Source organism: Lynx rufus, unplaced genomic scaffold (assembly GCF_022079265.1).
Source record: "Lynx rufus isolate CCGP_SWC_20201006 ecotype Redwood Valley unplaced genomic scaffold, mLynRuf1.p SCAF_16, whole genome shotgun sequence".
In the NCBI taxonomy this organism is placed as follows: domain Eukaryota; kingdom Metazoa; phylum Chordata; class Mammalia; order Carnivora; family Felidae; genus Lynx; species Lynx rufus.
This window is the reverse complement of record NW_025814830.1, coordinates 13,866,570-13,883,220: the sequence shown is the minus strand read 5'-3', so window position 1 is coordinate 13,883,220 and position 16,651 is coordinate 13,866,570. Positions and strand designations below refer to the sequence as shown.

Genomic DNA, 16,651 nt, shown 5'->3' with positions numbered 1-16,651 from the left:
CCAAGGCCGGCTTCCACATCTGGTCTAGTTGCGCATGGTGGGATGAGGGGATTCCCATTGGGTCTTGGCCCAGTTAAGACCGTATTTCAAAAGGGCACCTTAATGAGGCCCAGAGGCAGCAGGTAATTCATGGGAAACTTTATTGAGGAGTAGGCCGAACAAGCCCCAGATCAGCCAAGTTTGGACAGCACCTGCAGCGCATCTGCCCGCCCCAGCTGGGCCAGGTGTGTGCCAAACTGCCCCAGAGAAGCAGAGGGCTCCCTTGCCACCACCATCTCGATCAGGGCCCGCAGTGGCGAGCGACTGGGTCGCAGTGAGTAGGCAAAGGTGGACCAGGCAGCGGGCACTCCGTACCTCGCCGCCAGGTGTCTCGTGGTGCCGCGTGCCATCCCCCCACCTGGCCCAGGTTCAGGATCCAGCAGCACTATCAGCTCCTCCAGCACCTCCAGCTCATCGAGGAGGCGAGACAGGGGCTGTGATGCCAGACTCGGCAGTTCTGGGAGACAAATGGAGGGGTGAGGAAGAGGAAGGGCAATCTTCTAGTCCACCTTTTCCCTCCCTGGCACGTCCCCGACTAACCTCTGCCCAGGAGTGGAACCAGAGAGACCTTATCCCCTGCGTCTGATGCCTCCAGGGAGCCTGGAGAGGACGAGGGCAAGAAGACCGTATGGATATTGGTGTCGCCACAAACCAAGCCGGGGTAGGGATGGAGGACTTTTGCCCGGCGGTGACACCGCTGGGCAAGCAGAAGGATCACTGCTGAGGTCACCAGCAGAACCAGCACCATGAGAACCAGCACCACTGGCAGGGCGAAATTCGGCAAGGCCTGCTGAGTGACGTTGCGCTCAGGTGTCCAGGAGACACTGGAAATCGCTGATGGGCTGGGCTCCTGGGAGCTATAGACTCTGGGTTTCCCAGACTTGAGAGGACAGGGCTCCTTGGGAGGGACCGGCTTCTGCAAATAGGTTGGAGTAAAGCTGGAGGCGTGCCCCACCCACTTCTGCCCCCCTCAGCCTGACCCTCCCATCCTTATATCCCTCAGTGGGACCAAATCCCCACCTGAGCCAGCGACCCACCCCCTAACCCAGGTAGGTCTCCTGATACTACTATTCCCCCAACCCTATTATTCTCTTCAGTGGGACTGCACTCCCTCCCTTAGTCCAGACCCCGCCCACCTAACCCCAAACCACGCCCCCCAGCCCCTGTCCCGCTTCCGACAGGCTGCACCCCTTCCCAGGCCCTCCGGGGCCTACCCGCACCTCTCTGCAGCGACGCTGGGTTCCGCTCCTGCTCCCTGCGGGAGCGGGGGCCGTGGCTCCGGCGCCACAAGGGCTACATAGCTCCGCATTGTCGGGGTTGCACTGCCCAAAGGGACACTCTTTGAAGGGGTATGTCACGTGATCAGCAAAATCATTGAATCCGCAGTTTTCCGAAAACTCGTAGTCTGGTGGGAAACAAAGTCTCACGTGTGGCCGCCCAGCCCCTCCTCTTCTGCACTAACGACGCCCTTTCCCCTTTGTCCTATCCCGACCTTGTACTCTACTCACCCACCCTATCAGTGGACGTGCCACCCTCCCCGCACTGGCCAAGCAGGCTCAAGACCCTCTCTACACAGCCCCCGCCCCGCTTCGGCACCAAGCCCCACCCACTCCCGATTTAGCCACACAGCCCACCCTCTGAACACCGCCGAGATCCGGCCCCTCTCCCTGGCAGGACCACTTCCCCGTGGCACTAACGTCACCCATACCATCCCTTCCGTCACAGGCTCAGCGCCCCTGCTGTCTTATCTGCATAGGGCCGGCCGCCCCCACGCAGAAGGAAGCCTCACAGACAATAATCCACAGACCTCGTCCCTTCCCCATCTCTTTATCACCTCCTGGCTCCGCCCTCATACCCCGGCCCCTGCTCCTCACCCGGGCAGGGGGGCGGCCCAAAGCGCTGCAGGCAGCTGCTGCAGCACCGGTTATCAGGGTTCCAGTACTCTAGGCGCCCGCAGTGCTGGGAGGCCTCCTGAGGCGCAGCCTGAGCCAGAAGTAGTGCCGCAGTCAGGAGGCGGCGTAGGGGCCCCATCCGGGCGGGGTCTGTAGCCTGGGGGGCCGTGACCACAGAACTTCCGGCCACAGCGCCTCTGTCACACTTTCCAGGAAACCGGGGCAGAAGAAGGAAGCAGTGATGTGGGGGCTTGGGATACCCAAACCGTTTTTGGAAGACGGGGAACCTACTGCCCCCCACCCCCAGCCCCTAGTCCAGCTCCTGACCCGTTATTAGAAGGACCACCAAGGCCTCTAGATTGCTAGAATGAGGACTCAGGAACCACAGAGTGGATTCATATCCCACTGCTGCCATCTTCCTTACCTCTTTTCTCATCCCTAAAGCAGGAGAACAGTACCTGTCTTGGAAGGTTTATTTCGAAGACTTAAAACCATTACTAGAAGTAAACTGCTTAGAACAGCACCTAGCATACAGTAAGCTTAACTATTAGGTATCGCGAACTCCCACCTCAGGGGAGCTGGCATGGAGCACCCGGACCTCACCCTCTGGAGACTCCCACTCAACTCCCAGGGGCCTTACCTTAGCTCCTAACCCCAATCTCCTCCGGGCTGGGAATCCTCCAACCTGCCACAATCAGGCACCTCCCCCTTGAGAAGCCTTCGAGAAATGTCCTGAAGTTCCCAGCACAAAAGCGTCCCCGCTGCTACCGGTCCCACTGAGGGGTTTCTAGAGCCTTGGGCCCTGAGCCTGCTGCTTTCCCACCTGTTGCTGGAAGTTCTTCAGCTGAAGTTGTGGCCAGAGCCCAGCCCGCTTCCCCTTTTCGTCAGGAGATGCGGGGGTGGAAGGAAACTCCAGCCCACAGCTAGGCTCAAGCTAACAGGTTCTAAACCCTCAATACAGAACTTTATTAGGGGAAGGGTGGTAAAGGAAGGTCCCTGTGTTTAACAGATTAACATCACGGAGCCCCGGAGCCTGGGGAAGACGGCGCTGGGGAGGTAAGGAAGCTTTCAGGAGGTGTTCTGGCCAGGAACATTTATGCCTGTCAGGGGTGGAGGTCAAGGGAGCCAGGGTCTCAGAAGCGGCCATGCCGGTGGTCTGGGGAACGTCTTCGGTTTCTTTCTCGGGGGCGGTGACCAGTATGGGACCTTGGGGGTGACCTGGGAACAGGAGATGAGAGATGAGGGTTAGAGCTGTGAAAAATGTTGCACACTTCCCCAGGCCTGCCTCTCAGTTCTGGGGTAGGGCAGGGCAGGTGATGAAATAACCAGAGTTACTGAGTGGTATCAGGACAGGTGCTCAGGAACTGATCTCTGGATTGGAGATCCAGACTGGTCTTGGGTTTGGGGGTTTGGAGTTCCAGCTGGTTTTGGGGTTGAGATTTAGGCGCTGGTCCTGGGATGATGCTCAGAACTAGTCTTAGGATCTAAAAGAGACACGCTGTTATGGGGACATAGGATAAGGTCCATCCCAGGGCACAAAGGCCTTAGGGTATGAGACATCCTGACAAGCTGATCCTGAGGTACCTGCGCCTGGGTCCTCGCCCATACAGCTGACGTCGAAGATTCCGGGAGATGGGCCGAAGGTGCATGAAGTTGCAGAAGCCACCCCGGGTACATTCCCTGGGTAGGGGATAGATGGATGGAGAACGCTGCCGTCGATGACAGCTTCCCAACACACAGGAGTCTGGAACTCCTGGTGCCCATCCCACCCCCGTACTACCATACCCCATCTCGTATTGCCGACAGCACGACTCCCGGAAGTCGGTGACAGGAGACAGCTCAGCATGCACTGCCTGCCCATTGAACCAGCGGTTATTGAGTTCAGCCACTGCCCGCTCTGCATCCTCCTCACGCCGAAACTAAGGGAAAAATCGATCAGGGTTGGCAAACTCAGAAGTCTTTAGGGAATCAGTTAGCAGCTCTGGGGCTGGGCTGGATTTGGTGATGGACCTCAAGCTGTGAGGCTTCAGTGGTGACACTGAAATGCCTCCACCTGTAGGCTCTATTGGGGGGAAAGCAGACACCTTGACGTAGACATTGCCCACGAGGTGGTCCCCCAGGTTGTCGCACACATTCATCTCTTCAATCTCCCCGTACTTCTCCTGCAGCTCCGTGAACACCTCCTGCGGAAGATCAGGAGGCATTCAGCTGAGCTCCTGGCCCACAGGAAACTCAACCCATCCCTTGCCAACCCTCACCTCGAAGAAGTTATCATAGTGTTCTTGCACCTCCACGTCGCTCACGTGACCTGGAGGAGGGGGCAGGATGAAATCAGGGGGTGGCCTGCCGGGGTCTGTCTGCCCTGCCCCCAAGACCGGCCCCTCACTCACAGTGTGATCCGTCTGCGGTTTGGGCGGTGTTCTGTGGATTCCGGTACAGGTTGAGCAGCACTATGGTCTGAACAGAATTTAAAGGGGGCGGGGGCCTGAGCTCATGCAAAGGGGTGGGGTATGAAGGTTGGGGCTGAGACCAGGCAACAGAGAAGAAGCCTCAGCACCTTGATTGAGCGCATCAGCGATGCTTGCGCTTAAGGAAACCAGAAGAGAAACCTAGCAGTCAGGGACAGCCCAGCAGTGTCTTTCGTAAGTACGGGGGCGTGGCGAGAGGGACCTGAGGGAAGGGGAGGAACCCGCAGAGGCCCGACAGGAAAAAAGCCGGTGGTAAGGTGGGCCTTTGAAATCCGGAAAAGGCGGGACCTCGTGATGATGGACAACAGAAGGGGAATGGCTGGGAGGCGTTAACCCTCAAGGCTCCGTGCCGGGTCTCACCTGGCTGAAAGTCGGTTTGTTGTGAAGCCGGGAGCACCGGTCCCCGTGCCGGCAGGCCCCGATCTTAAAGTAAAAAGAGCAGTTAACCCTGGAAGAGGTGCAAAGACAGAGGTGAACCGAGGGCCGGGGAGGCCGGACACCCCAGAAACACCGCCCAACGCCTCCCAGCCACCAGGGAACCAAATGTCCCGGCCCCGGTCCCCGCAGGAGGCCACTCCCTGCGCCCGTTCTCACTTGTCCTTCTCAGTCCCGAATATCGAAGCTAAATATTCAGCCATTTTTACTCGAACCCTCCAACTCAGTCGGCTCTTTACGTCATTTCCGTTGCTTTAGAGCATTGGGAAGTGTAGTTTGTCGCTGCCTCCCTCCACCGCACGCGCTCCTAGACCGTCTGCTGCGCTTGCGTGTTGGAGACCTGCGCCCTCCCCGCAAAAATCACGCCTCCCGGAGGTCCCCGAAGAAGGCGCATGCGTGCAGCGTTGCCTCACTGAAAAAGACTACAAACTCCAGAGATACTTGCGGTATCTCGCGCGAACGTCCGGAGTTGAATGTGGCAAAGGCTTCCAAGCGGAGGAAATAGGTTCCACTGGTGAGTAGGGGGTCGTTTCGCGTACCCCAATAAACGTGAAGAGCGTTCAACCCTGTCAGCTTGCTGGTGGGGGCCGGAGTACCCTTCTTTCAGCAAACCCACCCTTCAGTTTTATCTCCGTTTTGTCGTAATAGGGGCGTGGTTGTTCGCGATCCCTGCATCTGTCACCTGGGGTCAAGGCTCGGCTCTTGCCCTTACAGACCCTCGGGACGACTCCGCCTCAGCGCAACTATGAACTTGGAGCGGGTGTCCAACGAGGAGAAGCTAAATCTGTGCCGGAAGTACTACCTGGGTAAGGGCCGATTCCTAGAGTCCCAGGAGAAGAGAGGGGACGGGGACAGGACTAGAGCGCCCGAGGGAAGAGGACCTGGGGACTTGGATTCTTGGGTCTTAGTTGCGGACTCCTGGGTCTGAGGGAAGGGTCTGAGACCTGAGGAAAGAGGAAGCTGGGGCCTCAACTTCTGGGTCCCAAGAGACGGGGGAAGCTGTGGGGCTGGATTCTGGTTCCTGAGAAATAGACGATTGAGGAGTCAGATTTTTGGGTCACAGGGAGGAGCCAGAATCCCTAAATCTCTGATAGAGATCTCCATTTGAACTTGAACATGGGAGAAGGCCTTCTGTCCTCTATGTAGAAGTTTGGGGCGGGGGTGAATATCATTGCTTTTTGTTACAGTTTTTGTTGTTGTTGTTGTTTTGTTTTGTTTTGTTTTGTTTTCTCTTAGGTGGATTTGCTTTCCTGCCTTTTCTCTGGTTGGTCAACATCTTCTGGTTCTTCCGAGAGGCGTTCCTAGTCCCGGCGTACACAGAGCAGAGCCAAATCAAAGGCTGTGAGTCTAGGACACAGATGAAGGGAGGCCATTGGGTGTCCAGAGGGAATGATGGAGGTTTCAGAATTCTGGAGCTCCCAAAGAGAAGAGAGGGCCAGTCTGGGGGAGACCAGAGGGCAGTTGGAGGCCAACCTTACCCATTCCTGTTCCTTCTTACAGATGTCTGGCGCTCAGCTGTGGGCTTCCTCTTCTGGGTGATTGTACTCACAACCTGGATCACCATCTTCCAGATCTACCGGCCCCGTTGGGGCGCCCTTGGTGACTATCTCTCCTTCACCATACCCCTAGGTACCCCCTGATAGCTTCCTACACAGGCCTGGGACTTGCTCATTCTCTCATTCTCCCAGGATGGGCTCCTCTACTCTAAGCCCCTCTCAAGCCCCTAAGACTTGTTCCCATCTCCTGTGTTCTTTGCTGACATCCCCCAATAAAGGACTCTAATCCTCTGTATTGACTTCCTGGATCTTTTGGAGGTTGAAGCATAAAATGGTTATTAATATTCAGAAACGTGTATTGAATGCTCACTTTGTGCCAGGCTTAGTGCTTCACACAGTAGTGCAATCCTTCACTCTATGAACCCTCTGAAATAGGAATTTTCCTGCTCAGGAACCCTATTTTACAGATGCAGAATAAGAAAGAAACAATGCTTCCATTACTAGGGGCTGCTATCCTGTCCTGGGGGTGTGTGAATTTGAAAACTCTACTTTCCCACTTGGCCTCAGTACTCTCATCAGAAATGTGGATACCGGGGCACCTGGGTGGCTCAGTAGGTTAGGTGTCCAACTTCGGCTCAGGTCATGATCTCACTGTTCATGACTTCGAGCCCTCCATCAGGCTCTGTGCTAACAGCTCAGAGCCTGGAACCTACTTTGGATTTTGTGTCTCCCTCTCTCTCTGCCCTCCCCTGTTCATGCTCTGTCTCTCTCTTTCTCTCAAAAATAAAACATTTAAAAAAAATTTTTTTAAGAAATGTGGATATCAATACTACCTCTTAGAATTTATCAGACCCAAAGCGTCTGTGGTAAATGGAAGTTTCCCATTTTCTGAAGGAGATGTTGTCTGCAGCAATAGACATAGCCAAGAGCTTTATGAGAGAAAGCTTCCTTGACCATCCTACTTAAAATTTCAATCCTTAACGTTGGTACTCCCTAAGTGCCTTGAGGTTGCATTCTTTCTTTTATTACATTTCTTTTAAACTGTTTTACTTCTTTCTTGTAATCTTACATCCTCTGAAATATAAGCTCTATTACGGCAGGAATTTTTGTCGGTTTTGTTCTGTGCAGTGTCCCCGTGCCTAGAAGAGTGCCTGGCACGCTAATAAATATTTGTTAAGTAAATGGTTGCTTCTGAGGAGAGATTAACAGGTAGCTGGCACCTGGCGAGTGCTCAGTAAGGTTGAACCCGGCCTAACTCCAGACTTGTCTTCTTCTCGGGGACAAGAAGGACTCCTACGGTTAAATAAATCTTGGTAATAGCTAAATTGGTTTTCCTCAAGGCTCCTAACACTACAAGTTCCAAGAAACCTCACGCAGCCCTGATCCTACGTCTCCCACCGTGCCTCGCGCGGCGCAGGCGTTGTTACCCTGGCTGTGTCTCGGAAGTAGAACTACACCTCCCAGGAAGCACCGCGGGATGCCGTTGCTTTGTTTCCGGAAACGGGGCCTCAGAAAGGTGGGACTTACAGCTGGGAGCAGATGGCAGCGGTGTCAATTGGTCAGGGACGAGATCGACGGTGGCACTGCCAAATGGGAACAAGCAATTGCCAAAGGGACCCGCCCACAGAAGGGAAACAGAGGAGGTGGCGGCTGTAGTGGCGGTCGCCGCCGGACACTGCTCAGCGCGGGGGACTGGTCGCACACAAAGCTTATCTTTGACCTCTTCCCGTCAGTCTTCGGCCTCCACTTATGACCCTGGGCTCTTTGGCCTCCTCTGACCCAGCTAGCCACACCTCAGACCCAAGCCATGTTTCCGGTGAAGGTGAAAGTGGAAAAATCAGGTGAGGACCCCGAGGTAGGGGGCCTGTAGGGGAGCGCCGGACCCATCAGGGTATGGGAGTCCCGATAGATAAGATTATCGCGATCAGACGGACCACGCGACTTCTTCCTGCCGCCCACCTGACCATCGCTATATCAGGCATTGAACGATTCTTGCCATCTTCATACCCTCCCGGTCTGTGTTGAAGGTAGCGTTGAGATTGAATGGTGGTGGCTCAGACCGTGTGGTACAGTAAGACCCGGGGATCCTGAGACGTGTGACAATGAAAAGGACACTTCTTGCCTCTGCCTCGGTTTCCCCATTTCCAGCAGTGGTCATGAGTCAAGCATTGTGCTCAGCACTTGAAGTACAGAGAAGCATTTAATCCTCCCAGTCCCTGTATCCCAGTAATCCTAGGAAGTAGGAAATGTGGTAGATTGGGAAACCGAAGCTGAGAGAGAGGAAGTCATTTTGGGTTGGGTCCGAGCTGATGGGAACCCAGGACTGGCATGTTAATGAGGGTGGTGGGAGAGGCATGGAATCCAGACCCCCAAAAAAGGAAAATGATGTGTAGGGTGTTAGATGGTATAAGTTCTAATAAAACGAAACAGGAGAAGGTAAGATCAGGAGTGAGACAAGGTGGGGCACCTGAGTGGCTCAGTCCGTTGAGCCCTGTGACTTCAGCTCAGGTCATGATCTCAGGGTTCATGAGTTCCTGCCCCACGTCCAGCTCTGTACTGACAGCCCAGAGCCTGGATCCTGCTTAGGATTCATTCATTCTCTTTCTCTTTCTCTTTCTCTCTCTCAAAAATAAATAATTAAAAAAAAAGAAGGAGTGAGGACAGATGAGGGAACAGCAAATCAGATGTAGGAAATAGCTCTGAAAAGGTCCTGAGGTGGAAGACTCATCTGCCACGTTCAAGGCCCAGCAGAGAGGCCAGTGTGTCTGGAGCAGAGAGAGTCAAGTGGAGAGTGTGAGATGATGGCAAACAGGGAGAGGGAGGAGGACAGTTCTTGTGGATCCAAATTAGGACTTTGGCTTTTGTTCTGAGGGAAATGGGAAGCCAAAGGAGGGTTTTGAACTGAGGAGTGAGTTAATAAAGATCCCCCCCAAATTCCAAAAAAAAAAAAAAAAAAAAAATCATGAGTGGAAGAGTAAAATATAATGGCCTGACTACAGATGATGGTGGGGGCGGGGGGCAGGCAGGGTCATTGGAGGCCTGTGAACACCAGGCCAAAGAGTTCAGACTCAGTCCTGGGGAACTACTGACTGATGGACTATTCTATGCAGGGGAGGATCAGGGTGGGTTTGGTTTTCCAAAGAGTCTCCTGGGCACGTTGTGCAGGGTAGGTCAGAGGAGGAGATTGAGGCTGGGAGCCTGGGGGAAGGGAGAGAACCAGGTTAGGGAGAGAGCAGAGAGATACTCAGGAGGCCAAGTGGACAGGCCATGGAGTTGGTGAGCTGGGGTGGAGGAGGAGGAGAGATGTCTATTATGAGGCCCAGTGAAGGAGTGGGGCTACCCCAGAGATGGGGGCCCAAGAAAAGTGGTAAAGTTTAGAGAGACACTAGACCAGTGTGGACCCAGTAGATGGTAGGGGCCTAGGGGATGTCCAGGGGGAGGTATCCAGGAGACCATGGGATCCCAAGGTCTGAGGTTCAGGAGAGAAGCAGGGCCTAGGGAAAGAGATGTGGCTATGTATGATTTATACCTGGGCTCTTGTCCAGGGCTCTCTGTTAGAATCTCAGCTGCCTGCAGCCTTCACCCCCACCCTGCCTCTCCTCCGTGCTGTTGGGAATCCCTGCCTCTTTCATCCCAGGGCTGGCAAAGCATGTCCCCAAGTGCCCTTCCAGGCTTTGAGCCCTGGACCAGAGTGATGCTAGGTACTGGCTGGAACGAGAGCAAACTGCCCACAAGGGCGAGAGGAGAATATTTATAACATCATCACCTCTTTAAGTTCTATGATGAGGGGAGGCAAACACACAGGCCAACAGAGCCAGGAATGCAGGAAGGTGGGCCCATATCTCATTTCGAGCGGGGCAGGAGGGGAGCCAAAAATGGATATTTTAGGTGCAGTCTCTCAATTATTACATGTTGTCCATTTAGATTCAGTTCAGATTTAAAATAACACCACTGCCTCAGCCAAACAGACCACATCTGGGAGCTAGATTCTGCACCCAGTTTGAGTCTCTGCCTTATAACTTCAGCTGTGGAGTGCCTGAGTGCAAATCCTCAGTCCTGCAATTTCCTAGTCTAACTTCTCTGTGCCTCAGTTTCATCATCCATAAGATGGGGACAATCCTATCTACCTGCCAGAGTTATTGTGAGAATTTAATGGGTTAATACGTGTAATGTGCTTGGAACAATTCTTGGCACATAATAAGTACTCTGTACATCTTATTGTAATTGCATCTTGCTAAGAGATTCATATATAACATAGGTTTGTTTAAAAAAAATTTAACATTTTATTTATTTTTGAGAGACAGACAGAGCACAAGTGGGGGAGGGGCAGAGAAAGAGAGGGAGACACAGGATCTGAAGCAGTCTCCAGGCTCTGAGCTGTGAGCACTGAGCCCGACACGGGGCTTGAACTCAGGAACAGGGAGATCATGAGCTGAGCCCAAGTTGGACACTTAACCAACTGAGCCACCCAGGTGCCCCAAGATAGGTTTATTTAAACGTCAAACGGTCCTTGCAGATAGGTATCATTGGGAGACCTATTTTCAAGTTGAGGAAACAGGCTCAGTGAGGTAAGGTGACTTGCCTTTGGTCACACATGAGCATGTGGGACAACCCTGGAACCCGGAGCTCTTGCTCATCACGTCAGTTGTCTTTGCCCACTGCACCACCCAATGTGCCTGGGCCCGGCCGTAGGCTTGGATGTGAATGTCCTTCTTCAGCCTAGTTGGCTGCCCACCTGCGGTGGGCCTTAGAACCGACTCCTGGTTGGTATCTTCTTCCCCAGAGTTGGAGATGGCCAAGGCCCGGAACCAACTTGATGCTGTCCTGCAGTGTCTGCTGGAGAAGAGTCACATGGACAGGTTGGGACCTAGCCCAGCAGGGGTTATGGGTCGTCCTGGGTGGATCTGGGTAGGACCCCAGAGGCTGGCTTAGGGAGGAAGGGGCCCAATGGAAAAGCTACTTGGTGCGTACCCACTTGCCCCTGGGAACCCTGAGCCCACAGTTCTCTTCCACTAGCAGGGAGCGCCTGGAGGAGGAAGCTGGGAAAACCCCCTCGGACACCCACAACAAGTAAGTTTTGTTAATGGGATCTGTATCTGAGGGCTTGTGCTGGATAACTTCCTTCTTCATCCAGGCTCTGACCACTCTGCCCCACACTTCCTCCACCGCAGTCCTGACCACCCTGCATGTACAGAGACCCTGTGGCAGCAGAAGCTTAGGTTTCCTTATGGTTGGCACTTCCAGCCCTGGAGGCGTGGGTGGGACGCAGGGTCTAAGAGTTCGGTGGGGTCCCTGTGAACATCTCAGTCTCCCCAGGGTACCTTTTGGGGTTTTAAGCAGGCATTTGTTTTAGAATCACCTGCTGACATCTTGTCTCTCCCCACAGGGATTGTTCCATTGCATCTACCGGCAAACGGTAAGGTGGCAGGGGCCCCAGCCAACTGACAAGAAGTCTCCAGCCCCTGCCCTGGTCCTGATGTTCTCCTGCCCCACACAGACCATCCGCCCGCTTCCCCCACCAGCGGAGGAAGAAGAGGAGGGAGATGGATGACGGGCTGGCTGAGGGAGGGCCGCAGCGATCCAGTGAGTAGGCGGTGACTCTAGAGGGCAGGCCATGATGGGGAGCTATGGGAGGATGTTCACACACCTTCCCCTCCTATCACCCTAGACACATATGTGATCAAGCTGTTTGACCGGAGTGTGGACTTGGCTCAGTTCAGTGAGAACACACCATTGTACCCAATCTGCCGTGCCTGGATGCGCAACAGCCCCTCAGTGCGCGAGCGAGAACGCTCACCCAGCTCACCACTGCCCCCACTGCCTGAGGATGAGGAGGTTGGATGTGTGGTGGGCCCCCTCCCAGCAGCCAGTGGGGCAGTGGGTAGATAACCACAGGGTGTCCTCCCAAAGCTAGTGGGATAGACAGGCACAGGTCTCTGTCCCTCAGTGATTTCTGGTCTGATGAGGCACACAGATATGAACATTTTGGCTGAGAGTATGGATGGAACTCCCTAAACCAGACGGATACAGCTACCTGGCCTGAGAGGGAGAGGGAACAGGGTTCCCTTGGGCAGATAGATGTGACCAAAAGCTGGGGGGCTCAACAGGGGTCCTTAGTGCAAAAAGGTGTAGCCACCTGGCCTAGGGGAGAAGATGGGGGTCATTGGGCTGAGCAGGAGTAACTGGGGGTCCCTGGGCTGGGCAGAGGTGGATGGGGGTCCCTGGATTGGACAGGAGACACTCCTTTGGCATGGCTCTTAAGACAGGCCCCTGTGAGACCCTCATGTCTGTTGTCACTGGATGAGGCAGGAGGGGTGAAGTATATAGTGCTGGCCTTCTTTAACTCTCTTGGGCCCGGGGTGGGGCCCTTGTTTCCCCAGAGTTCAGAGGTCACCAGCAGCAAGAGTCGCGATGTGTACCAGCTGCCTCCACCCACAGCCGCTGGGCCATCTGGTGATGCTTGCAGGTCCCGAATTCCATCCCCGCTGCAGCCTGAGACCCAGGGTACCCCCGATGATGAGGTGGGTATGCAAACTGACCCAGGGCTATGGGGCATATGTTACGAGGCTCGGGCATGGCCACCCAGCCTGGCTTCTCTGTCCACTCAGCCCTCCGAGCCTGAGCCCTCACCATCCACACTCATCTACCGCAACATGCAGCGCTGGAAACGCATCCGCCAGAGGTGAGCATCCCCATCCTGTTCGCACCCCTATGGCCTCTGCCCCAACTGCTGAGTCCTCCCTCTGCTTCTCCACCCCCACCACAGGTGGAAGGAGGCATCTCATCGGAACCAGCTTCGGTACTCAGAAAGCATGAAGATCCTACGGGAGATGTATGAGCGCCAGTGATGTTCCCCTGCTCCCCACATCCCCCCAATAAACATTCCCCTCCTTCACACCTTCACACTGGCCTCTGCTTGCTCCAGCCTATTCTTCCCAGCCCAGACATAAAGCAGTTGGTACCAGCTCTATCACATTTATTCGGGGAGTGGGCCTAGGTAGTATGAGGGGATAGGGGTGGCAGGGAATTCAAGGAGGGAGAAGGATTGTGGGGAACCGAAGAAAAAGTGGCTGCTTGGTTGGGTCTTGGAGAATAAGGGGAGGTGTGTGGAAGGTGGATTGCCTGGGATATGTGGTTGGAGACTTAGGGGTTAAGACAGAATGACTGGGGGGTTCTGGGTAGAGTTGGGGATGGGGCTTAGGATATCTGTGCAGAATCTGGGGAGATGGGGTGGGTGTCTGTACAGTCTGAGGCTGAGGGTCCTGCTTGGCCTGAAATAGGTGTCCAGGGGTGGGGGTCAGAAAAGGGTCTCAAGAGTCTGGGGGTGGCTGGCTGGGGTTTCAAGTCACAAGATGGGTAGGGGGAGTAGTGTCCAGTTGGAACGAGGGGGAAGGATCCAGAGTCTTGAGGACCAGGCCCAGATGGTCTGGGGTGGGAGGTCTGGGCAGTCTGGGATATTTGAGGGGTGGAGAGGGATTATGCTTGACTGATCTAGGGTGGGAGCAGGGCTGGCCACACCATAACACAGTGTCAGAGTGGGGAAAGGATCAAAATGGGATTTGGAGATGTTTTAACAGATGAGTCAGAAGGAAGCAGAGGAGGGAATTTTGAGTGGGTTTATATTGCCAAGAAAGTGGGGTCAGTGGGGCTGGGAGACTGTAGGCTGAAGGGTTGTGCTTGTAGGGCCTGGAAGCTAGGGAGGTGTCAGGGGGTTGAAAGCTGGAGGGGGTATGAAAGCTGGAGGGGGTATGAGAGTGGGAGCGTCAGTAGAAAGGTCTAGGTTACCAGGGCAGAGCCTAGTTGGGAAGGGTCAGGGTAGGATCCCAGATTGGGTGGGTGGTTTTGGCGCGCTCAGGACATCTGGCTGGGCGGAGTCAGGTAGGCTTTAAAAGAGGGGGCCAGAGGCGGCTCCCAGGGTTCAGGCATGACCGCCTACTTGGCAGCAGCCTGCGGCGGCGGTGGAGCCTGGGCCGTCGCCTGGGCTGTCGCGGGAGCGGCCTGGATGGACAGGACGCCCTCAGGAGACAGCGCAGACGTCACGGCGGCAGGGTCCACACCAGGCGGCAAGCGGTAGCGGCGGTGGAACTCGCGTGCGATGTATCCATGCTCATCCTGGAGAGAGAAAGAGAGATTTGAGTGGCTCCGCCCTTTCCCTATAGACACCCCGTCGCTCCGGCCGGTGGGTCCCGCCTACGCATTCTGGTCCCACCCCCGCCAGCGGGCTCACCGGGCGCTCCTCGTGGCGCGCATGCACCTCCACGTGGTCGCCAACCACCTTGACGGCGATTTCCTCTGGGGAAAAGTGCTTCACGTCCAGCAGCACCGAGAAATGCCCAGGTTCCGTCGGGACCTAAGCACAGTCGATCGTCATGGCTGGGGCGGGGGGGGGGGGGGAAGGGGGGGAAGGGGGGGAGGCTCCCAGGGCCCAGCAAGGCCCCTCCCCCCGCCCGTTCCGGGGCTGCCCCTGCCCCAGGCCTCCGGAACTGGGCAGTCTCCCTTCCCACTCCTAGCCCCAAAGGATGTCTTCACCCGGAATAGCTGGGATCACCCCTCCCCTGTAATCACAGATTTTCCTCTCACACAGACTGATGAGGCCCTCTTGTGCAAAGTCAGGGACCTCGGCTCTCACAGGGTAACCCTGCCCCCTCCTCCAGTGTCAAGGACCCATAGCCAGCGTATCCTTTGGACACTGAGTCCCCAGCCCCCTTCCTCCCAGAACTCCTGGTGCCCTTATTGTACCCCCTCCCCACCACCACCAGAAATTGCCAAGATGCCTCTTCCCCCAGCCTCCAGAGTCTTCTCTTTACCCTCCCACTGGAGTCACGGGGCCGCTTACGCCCTCAACAGTTACCAGTATTCATCCTCCACTTCCCCGAGTGGCCAGCCCCCCCTTTCTCAAGTCACAGGACCCTTCCTCTGTCTCGAGACAGAGGGACACCACATACAGTCTCCAAACTCTTCCCCGAAAATGACAAAACATTCCTTCCCCTTAGGAGTCCCTGGGACCCCACACGCCCCCTTCAGAATGACTGAGCGCCCCCTTTTCCCCGGATCACCGGTCTCCTTCAGCCACCAACGCTCCCCCTCGGAGTGACCGCCGCACCCTATCAGTGACTCAGCCGTTCCAGCCCCTCAGAGCTGAGCCCCTCCTCAGAGGGTCAGGGACCTCCCACCCCCTTCAGTAATCCGACCGCTAAGATTCCATACTCCGGCAACTCTAGAAGCCCCTCTGAGTGGCCGGACTTTCCACCCCGCTCAAAGTCAGGGGGCAAGCCTGCCTCACCCTCCCCCCCCCCCCTCAGGATGACCGGGGCCCCAAGCCTTGGAAGTGGCCGGGTTACCGCCCTCCCCCAGGCCTGGCACCTGGGCGGCAGGCAGCGCCACGCTGGGTGCGCGCAGGTAGTAGGGGGCCAGCGTGGCGGGGCAGAGCGCAGCCAGCTCGGCCTCCAGCAGCCCCTCGCCGAAGCGCTGGTCGAAGAGGCGCCCGGGCAAAGGGGCCGAGGCGCGGCGCAGCCAAGACGGCTGCACAGGCACGGGGATCTCCATCCTGCTTCGCCGCCGCCGCCGCCCCTAGGCTCCGCAGTGCCCCTGCGTGCGCGGCAGCCGCTCTTATAGTACGCCTTGTGTCCGCCCCTCGGCGGGCCGCCCGGGGACACTGGGACCGCGGCCAGCGCCGGCCATTAATAGAGCCTTATTTAGAAAGCCCAACAATGACTTGGCCATTTATTAAGCGCCTGCTGGATGCCAGAGGTGATCCCCCAATTTCCCAAAGGGGAGAAACTAAGGCTGAGGAGGCGCAGCCTTGCCGAGTAGGTAGAACAGCACGGTATTTGGGACCCAGGGCCACCGCGCGGTTCGCAGTCCCTTTAATCCATTCCCGCCCCGCAGGCAGCTCCGGGGATGACGTAGATGGCGGTCTTAGGAGCAGATTCTTGGGTACAGGGAATGTGATAGCCAGCCAGGCTGTCAGGAGGACACAAAACAGACCCTACTCCCATCTCAACAGGGCCTTGGGCCCAGCCCCCCGGCAAGCCAGGCCTAATTCTGGGCCTCTGACTCAGCCTCGGGTGCCCAGAGTAGTGGGGTCTGCCAGGTGAGCAGCAGCCAGAGGGCGCGGGCACGAACAGTCCAGGCTGGCCCCCCAGGGGCCGCGCGCCGGGCCCGAAATAGCTCATTTTGATCCCACCATTTCGGCTAGCAGCCCAGGCCTGGCACTTAGTGCAACCAGCTGCTCCTGCAGCAAGACAGAAGTGGTTAATGACCCCGCGGGACCGGTTGGCTGGTCCGACGGATGAAGGGGCTTTGGTTAGAGAGGGGACGG

The 16,651-nt window shown here is 56.1% G+C and overlaps 5 protein-coding genes across 13 annotated transcripts; 2 read left to right on the top strand and 3 right to left on the bottom strand.

Annotated features, from left to right (window-relative positions):
• Nucleotides 1–123: 123 nt before the first annotated feature.
• On the bottom strand, nucleotides 124–2,869 carry IGFLR1 (IGF like family receptor 1). Its single transcript, XM_047078222.1, has 5 exons — nucleotides 2,572–2,869; nucleotides 1,914–2,136; nucleotides 1,260–1,444; nucleotides 580–955; nucleotides 124–496 (listed from the first exon to the last, which is right to left on the bottom strand). The coding sequence occupies exons 2-5, from the start codon at nucleotides 2,068–2,070 to the stop codon at nucleotides 171–173; spliced, it is 1,044 nt and encodes a 347-aa protein (XP_046934178.1). The 5' UTR covers nucleotides 2,071–2,136; nucleotides 2,572–2,869; the 3' UTR covers nucleotides 124–170.
• On the bottom strand, nucleotides 2,861–5,124 carry U2AF1L4 (U2 small nuclear RNA auxiliary factor 1 like 4). Of its 8 annotated transcripts, none has more exons than XR_006961836.1 (9): nucleotides 4,994–5,122; nucleotides 4,760–4,847; nucleotides 4,322–4,388; nucleotides 4,190–4,239; nucleotides 3,942–4,114; nucleotides 3,717–3,850; nucleotides 3,516–3,611; nucleotides 3,258–3,415; nucleotides 3,010–3,149 (listed from the first exon to the last, which is right to left on the bottom strand). XR_006961836.1 is itself a non-coding variant. In XM_047078223.1 (8 exons), the coding sequence occupies exons 1-8, from the start codon at nucleotides 5,035–5,037 to the stop codon at nucleotides 2,884–2,886; spliced, it is 918 nt and encodes a 305-aa protein (XP_046934179.1). In that variant the 5' UTR covers nucleotides 5,038–5,111; the 3' UTR covers nucleotides 2,861–2,883. The 8 variants fall into 8 exon arrangements, 6 of the variants coding, with proteins under 6 accessions (XP_046934179.1, XP_046934182.1, XP_046934180.1 ...); XR_006961835.1 differs by having other exon boundaries at nucleotides 3,267–3,415; XM_047078223.1 differs by lacking the exon at nucleotides 3,258–3,415 and having other exon boundaries at nucleotides 2,861–3,149; nucleotides 4,994–5,111.
• PSENEN (presenilin enhancer, gamma-secretase subunit) lies at nucleotides 4,305–6,625 on the top strand. The gene is made up of 5 exons (XM_047078230.1): nucleotides 4,305–4,573; nucleotides 5,093–5,348; nucleotides 5,483–5,640; nucleotides 6,071–6,175; nucleotides 6,335–6,625. The coding sequence occupies exons 2-5, from the start codon at nucleotides 5,308–5,310 to the stop codon at nucleotides 6,472–6,474; spliced, it is 444 nt and encodes a 147-aa protein (XP_046934186.1). The 5' UTR covers nucleotides 4,305–4,573; nucleotides 5,093–5,307; the 3' UTR covers nucleotides 6,475–6,625.
• Nucleotides 6,626–7,879: 1,254 nt separating this feature from the next.
• On the top strand, nucleotides 7,880–13,233 carry LIN37 (lin-37 DREAM MuvB core complex component). Of its 2 annotated transcripts, none has more exons than XM_047078219.1 (9): nucleotides 7,880–8,171; nucleotides 11,114–11,189; nucleotides 11,347–11,400; nucleotides 11,717–11,746; nucleotides 11,828–11,913; nucleotides 11,999–12,165; nucleotides 12,711–12,851; nucleotides 12,939–13,012; nucleotides 13,097–13,233. In XM_047078219.1, the coding sequence occupies exons 1-9, from the start codon at nucleotides 8,138–8,140 to the stop codon at nucleotides 13,176–13,178; spliced, it is 744 nt and encodes a 247-aa protein (XP_046934175.1). In that variant the 5' UTR covers nucleotides 7,880–8,137; the 3' UTR covers nucleotides 13,179–13,233. The 2 variants fall into 2 exon arrangements, with proteins under 2 accessions (XP_046934175.1, XP_046934176.1); XM_047078220.1 differs by having other exon boundaries at nucleotides 7,881–8,171; nucleotides 11,350–11,400.
• Nucleotides 13,234–13,289: 56 nt separating this feature from the next.
• On the bottom strand, nucleotides 13,290–16,008 carry HSPB6 (heat shock protein family B (small) member 6). The gene is made up of 3 exons (XM_047078221.1): nucleotides 15,694–16,008; nucleotides 14,558–14,680; nucleotides 13,290–14,442 (listed from the first exon to the last, which is right to left on the bottom strand). Exons 1-3 carry the CDS (start codon nucleotides 15,874–15,876, stop codon nucleotides 14,263–14,265), a joined length of 486 nt encoding a protein of 161 aa, XP_046934177.1. The 5' UTR covers nucleotides 15,877–16,008; the 3' UTR covers nucleotides 13,290–14,262.
• Nucleotides 16,009–16,651: the final 643 nt, after the last annotated feature.

Bases quoted from the DNA above. Each gene is read 5' to 3' on its own strand.
- IGFLR1 (XM_047078222.1), bottom strand. From the start codon at position 2,070: ATGGGGCCCCTACGCCGCCTCCTGACTGCGGCACTACTTCTGGCTCAG. The intron at 956-1,259 runs GTGCGGGTAGGC...ACCTATTTGCAG, and splicing joins CCCAGCGTCGCTGCAGAGAG to AAGCCGGTCCCTCCCAAGGA. The intron at 497-579 runs GTTAGTCGGGGA...TTTGTCTCCCAG, and splicing joins GGTTCCACTCCTGGGCAGAG to AACTGCCGAGTCTGGCATCA.
- U2AF1L4 (XM_047078223.1), bottom strand. From the start codon at position 5,037: ATGGCTGAATATTTAGCTTCGATATTCGGGACTGAGAAGGACAA. The intron at 4,389-4,759 runs GTGAGACCCGGC...AATTCTGTTCAG, and splicing joins ACAAACCGACTTTCAGCCAG to ACCATAGTGCTGCTCAACCT. The intron at 3,150-3,515 runs GTACCTCAGGAT...TCCTGTTCCCAG, and splicing joins GGGCGAGGACCCAGGCGCAG to GTCACCCCCAAGGTCCCATA.
- PSENEN (XM_047078230.1), top strand. From the start codon at position 5,308: ATGTGGCAAAGGCTTCCAAGCGGAGGAAATAGGTTCCACTG. The intron at 5,349-5,482 runs GTGAGTAGGGGG...TTGTCGTAATAG, and splicing joins GGAGGAAATAGGTTCCACTG to GGGCGTGGTTGTTCGCGATC. The intron at 5,641-6,070 runs GTAAGGGCCGAT...GTTTTCTCTTAG, and splicing joins GTGCCGGAAGTACTACCTGG to GTGGATTTGCTTTCCTGCCT.
- LIN37 (XM_047078219.1), top strand. From the start codon at position 8,138: ATGTTTCCGGTGAAGGTGAAAGTGGAAAAATCAG. The intron at 12,852-12,938 runs GTGGGTATGCAA...CTGTCCACTCAG, and splicing joins AGGGTACCCCCGATGATGAG to CCCTCCGAGCCTGAGCCCTC. The intron at 13,013-13,096 runs GTGAGCATCCCC...CCCCCACCACAG, and splicing joins TGGAAACGCATCCGCCAGAG to GTGGAAGGAGGCATCTCATC.
- HSPB6 (XM_047078221.1), bottom strand. From the start codon at position 15,876: ATGGAGATCCCCGTGCCTGTGCAGCCGTCTTGGCTGCGCCGCGCCTCG. The intron at 14,681-15,693 runs GTGCCAGGCCTG...GACTGTGCTTAG, and splicing joins TGGCGCTGCCTGCCGCCCAG to GTCCCGACGGAACCTGGGCA. The intron at 14,443-14,557 runs GTGAGCCCGCTG...TTCTCTCTCCAG, and splicing joins CGCGCCACGAGGAGCGCCCG to GATGAGCATGGATACATCGC.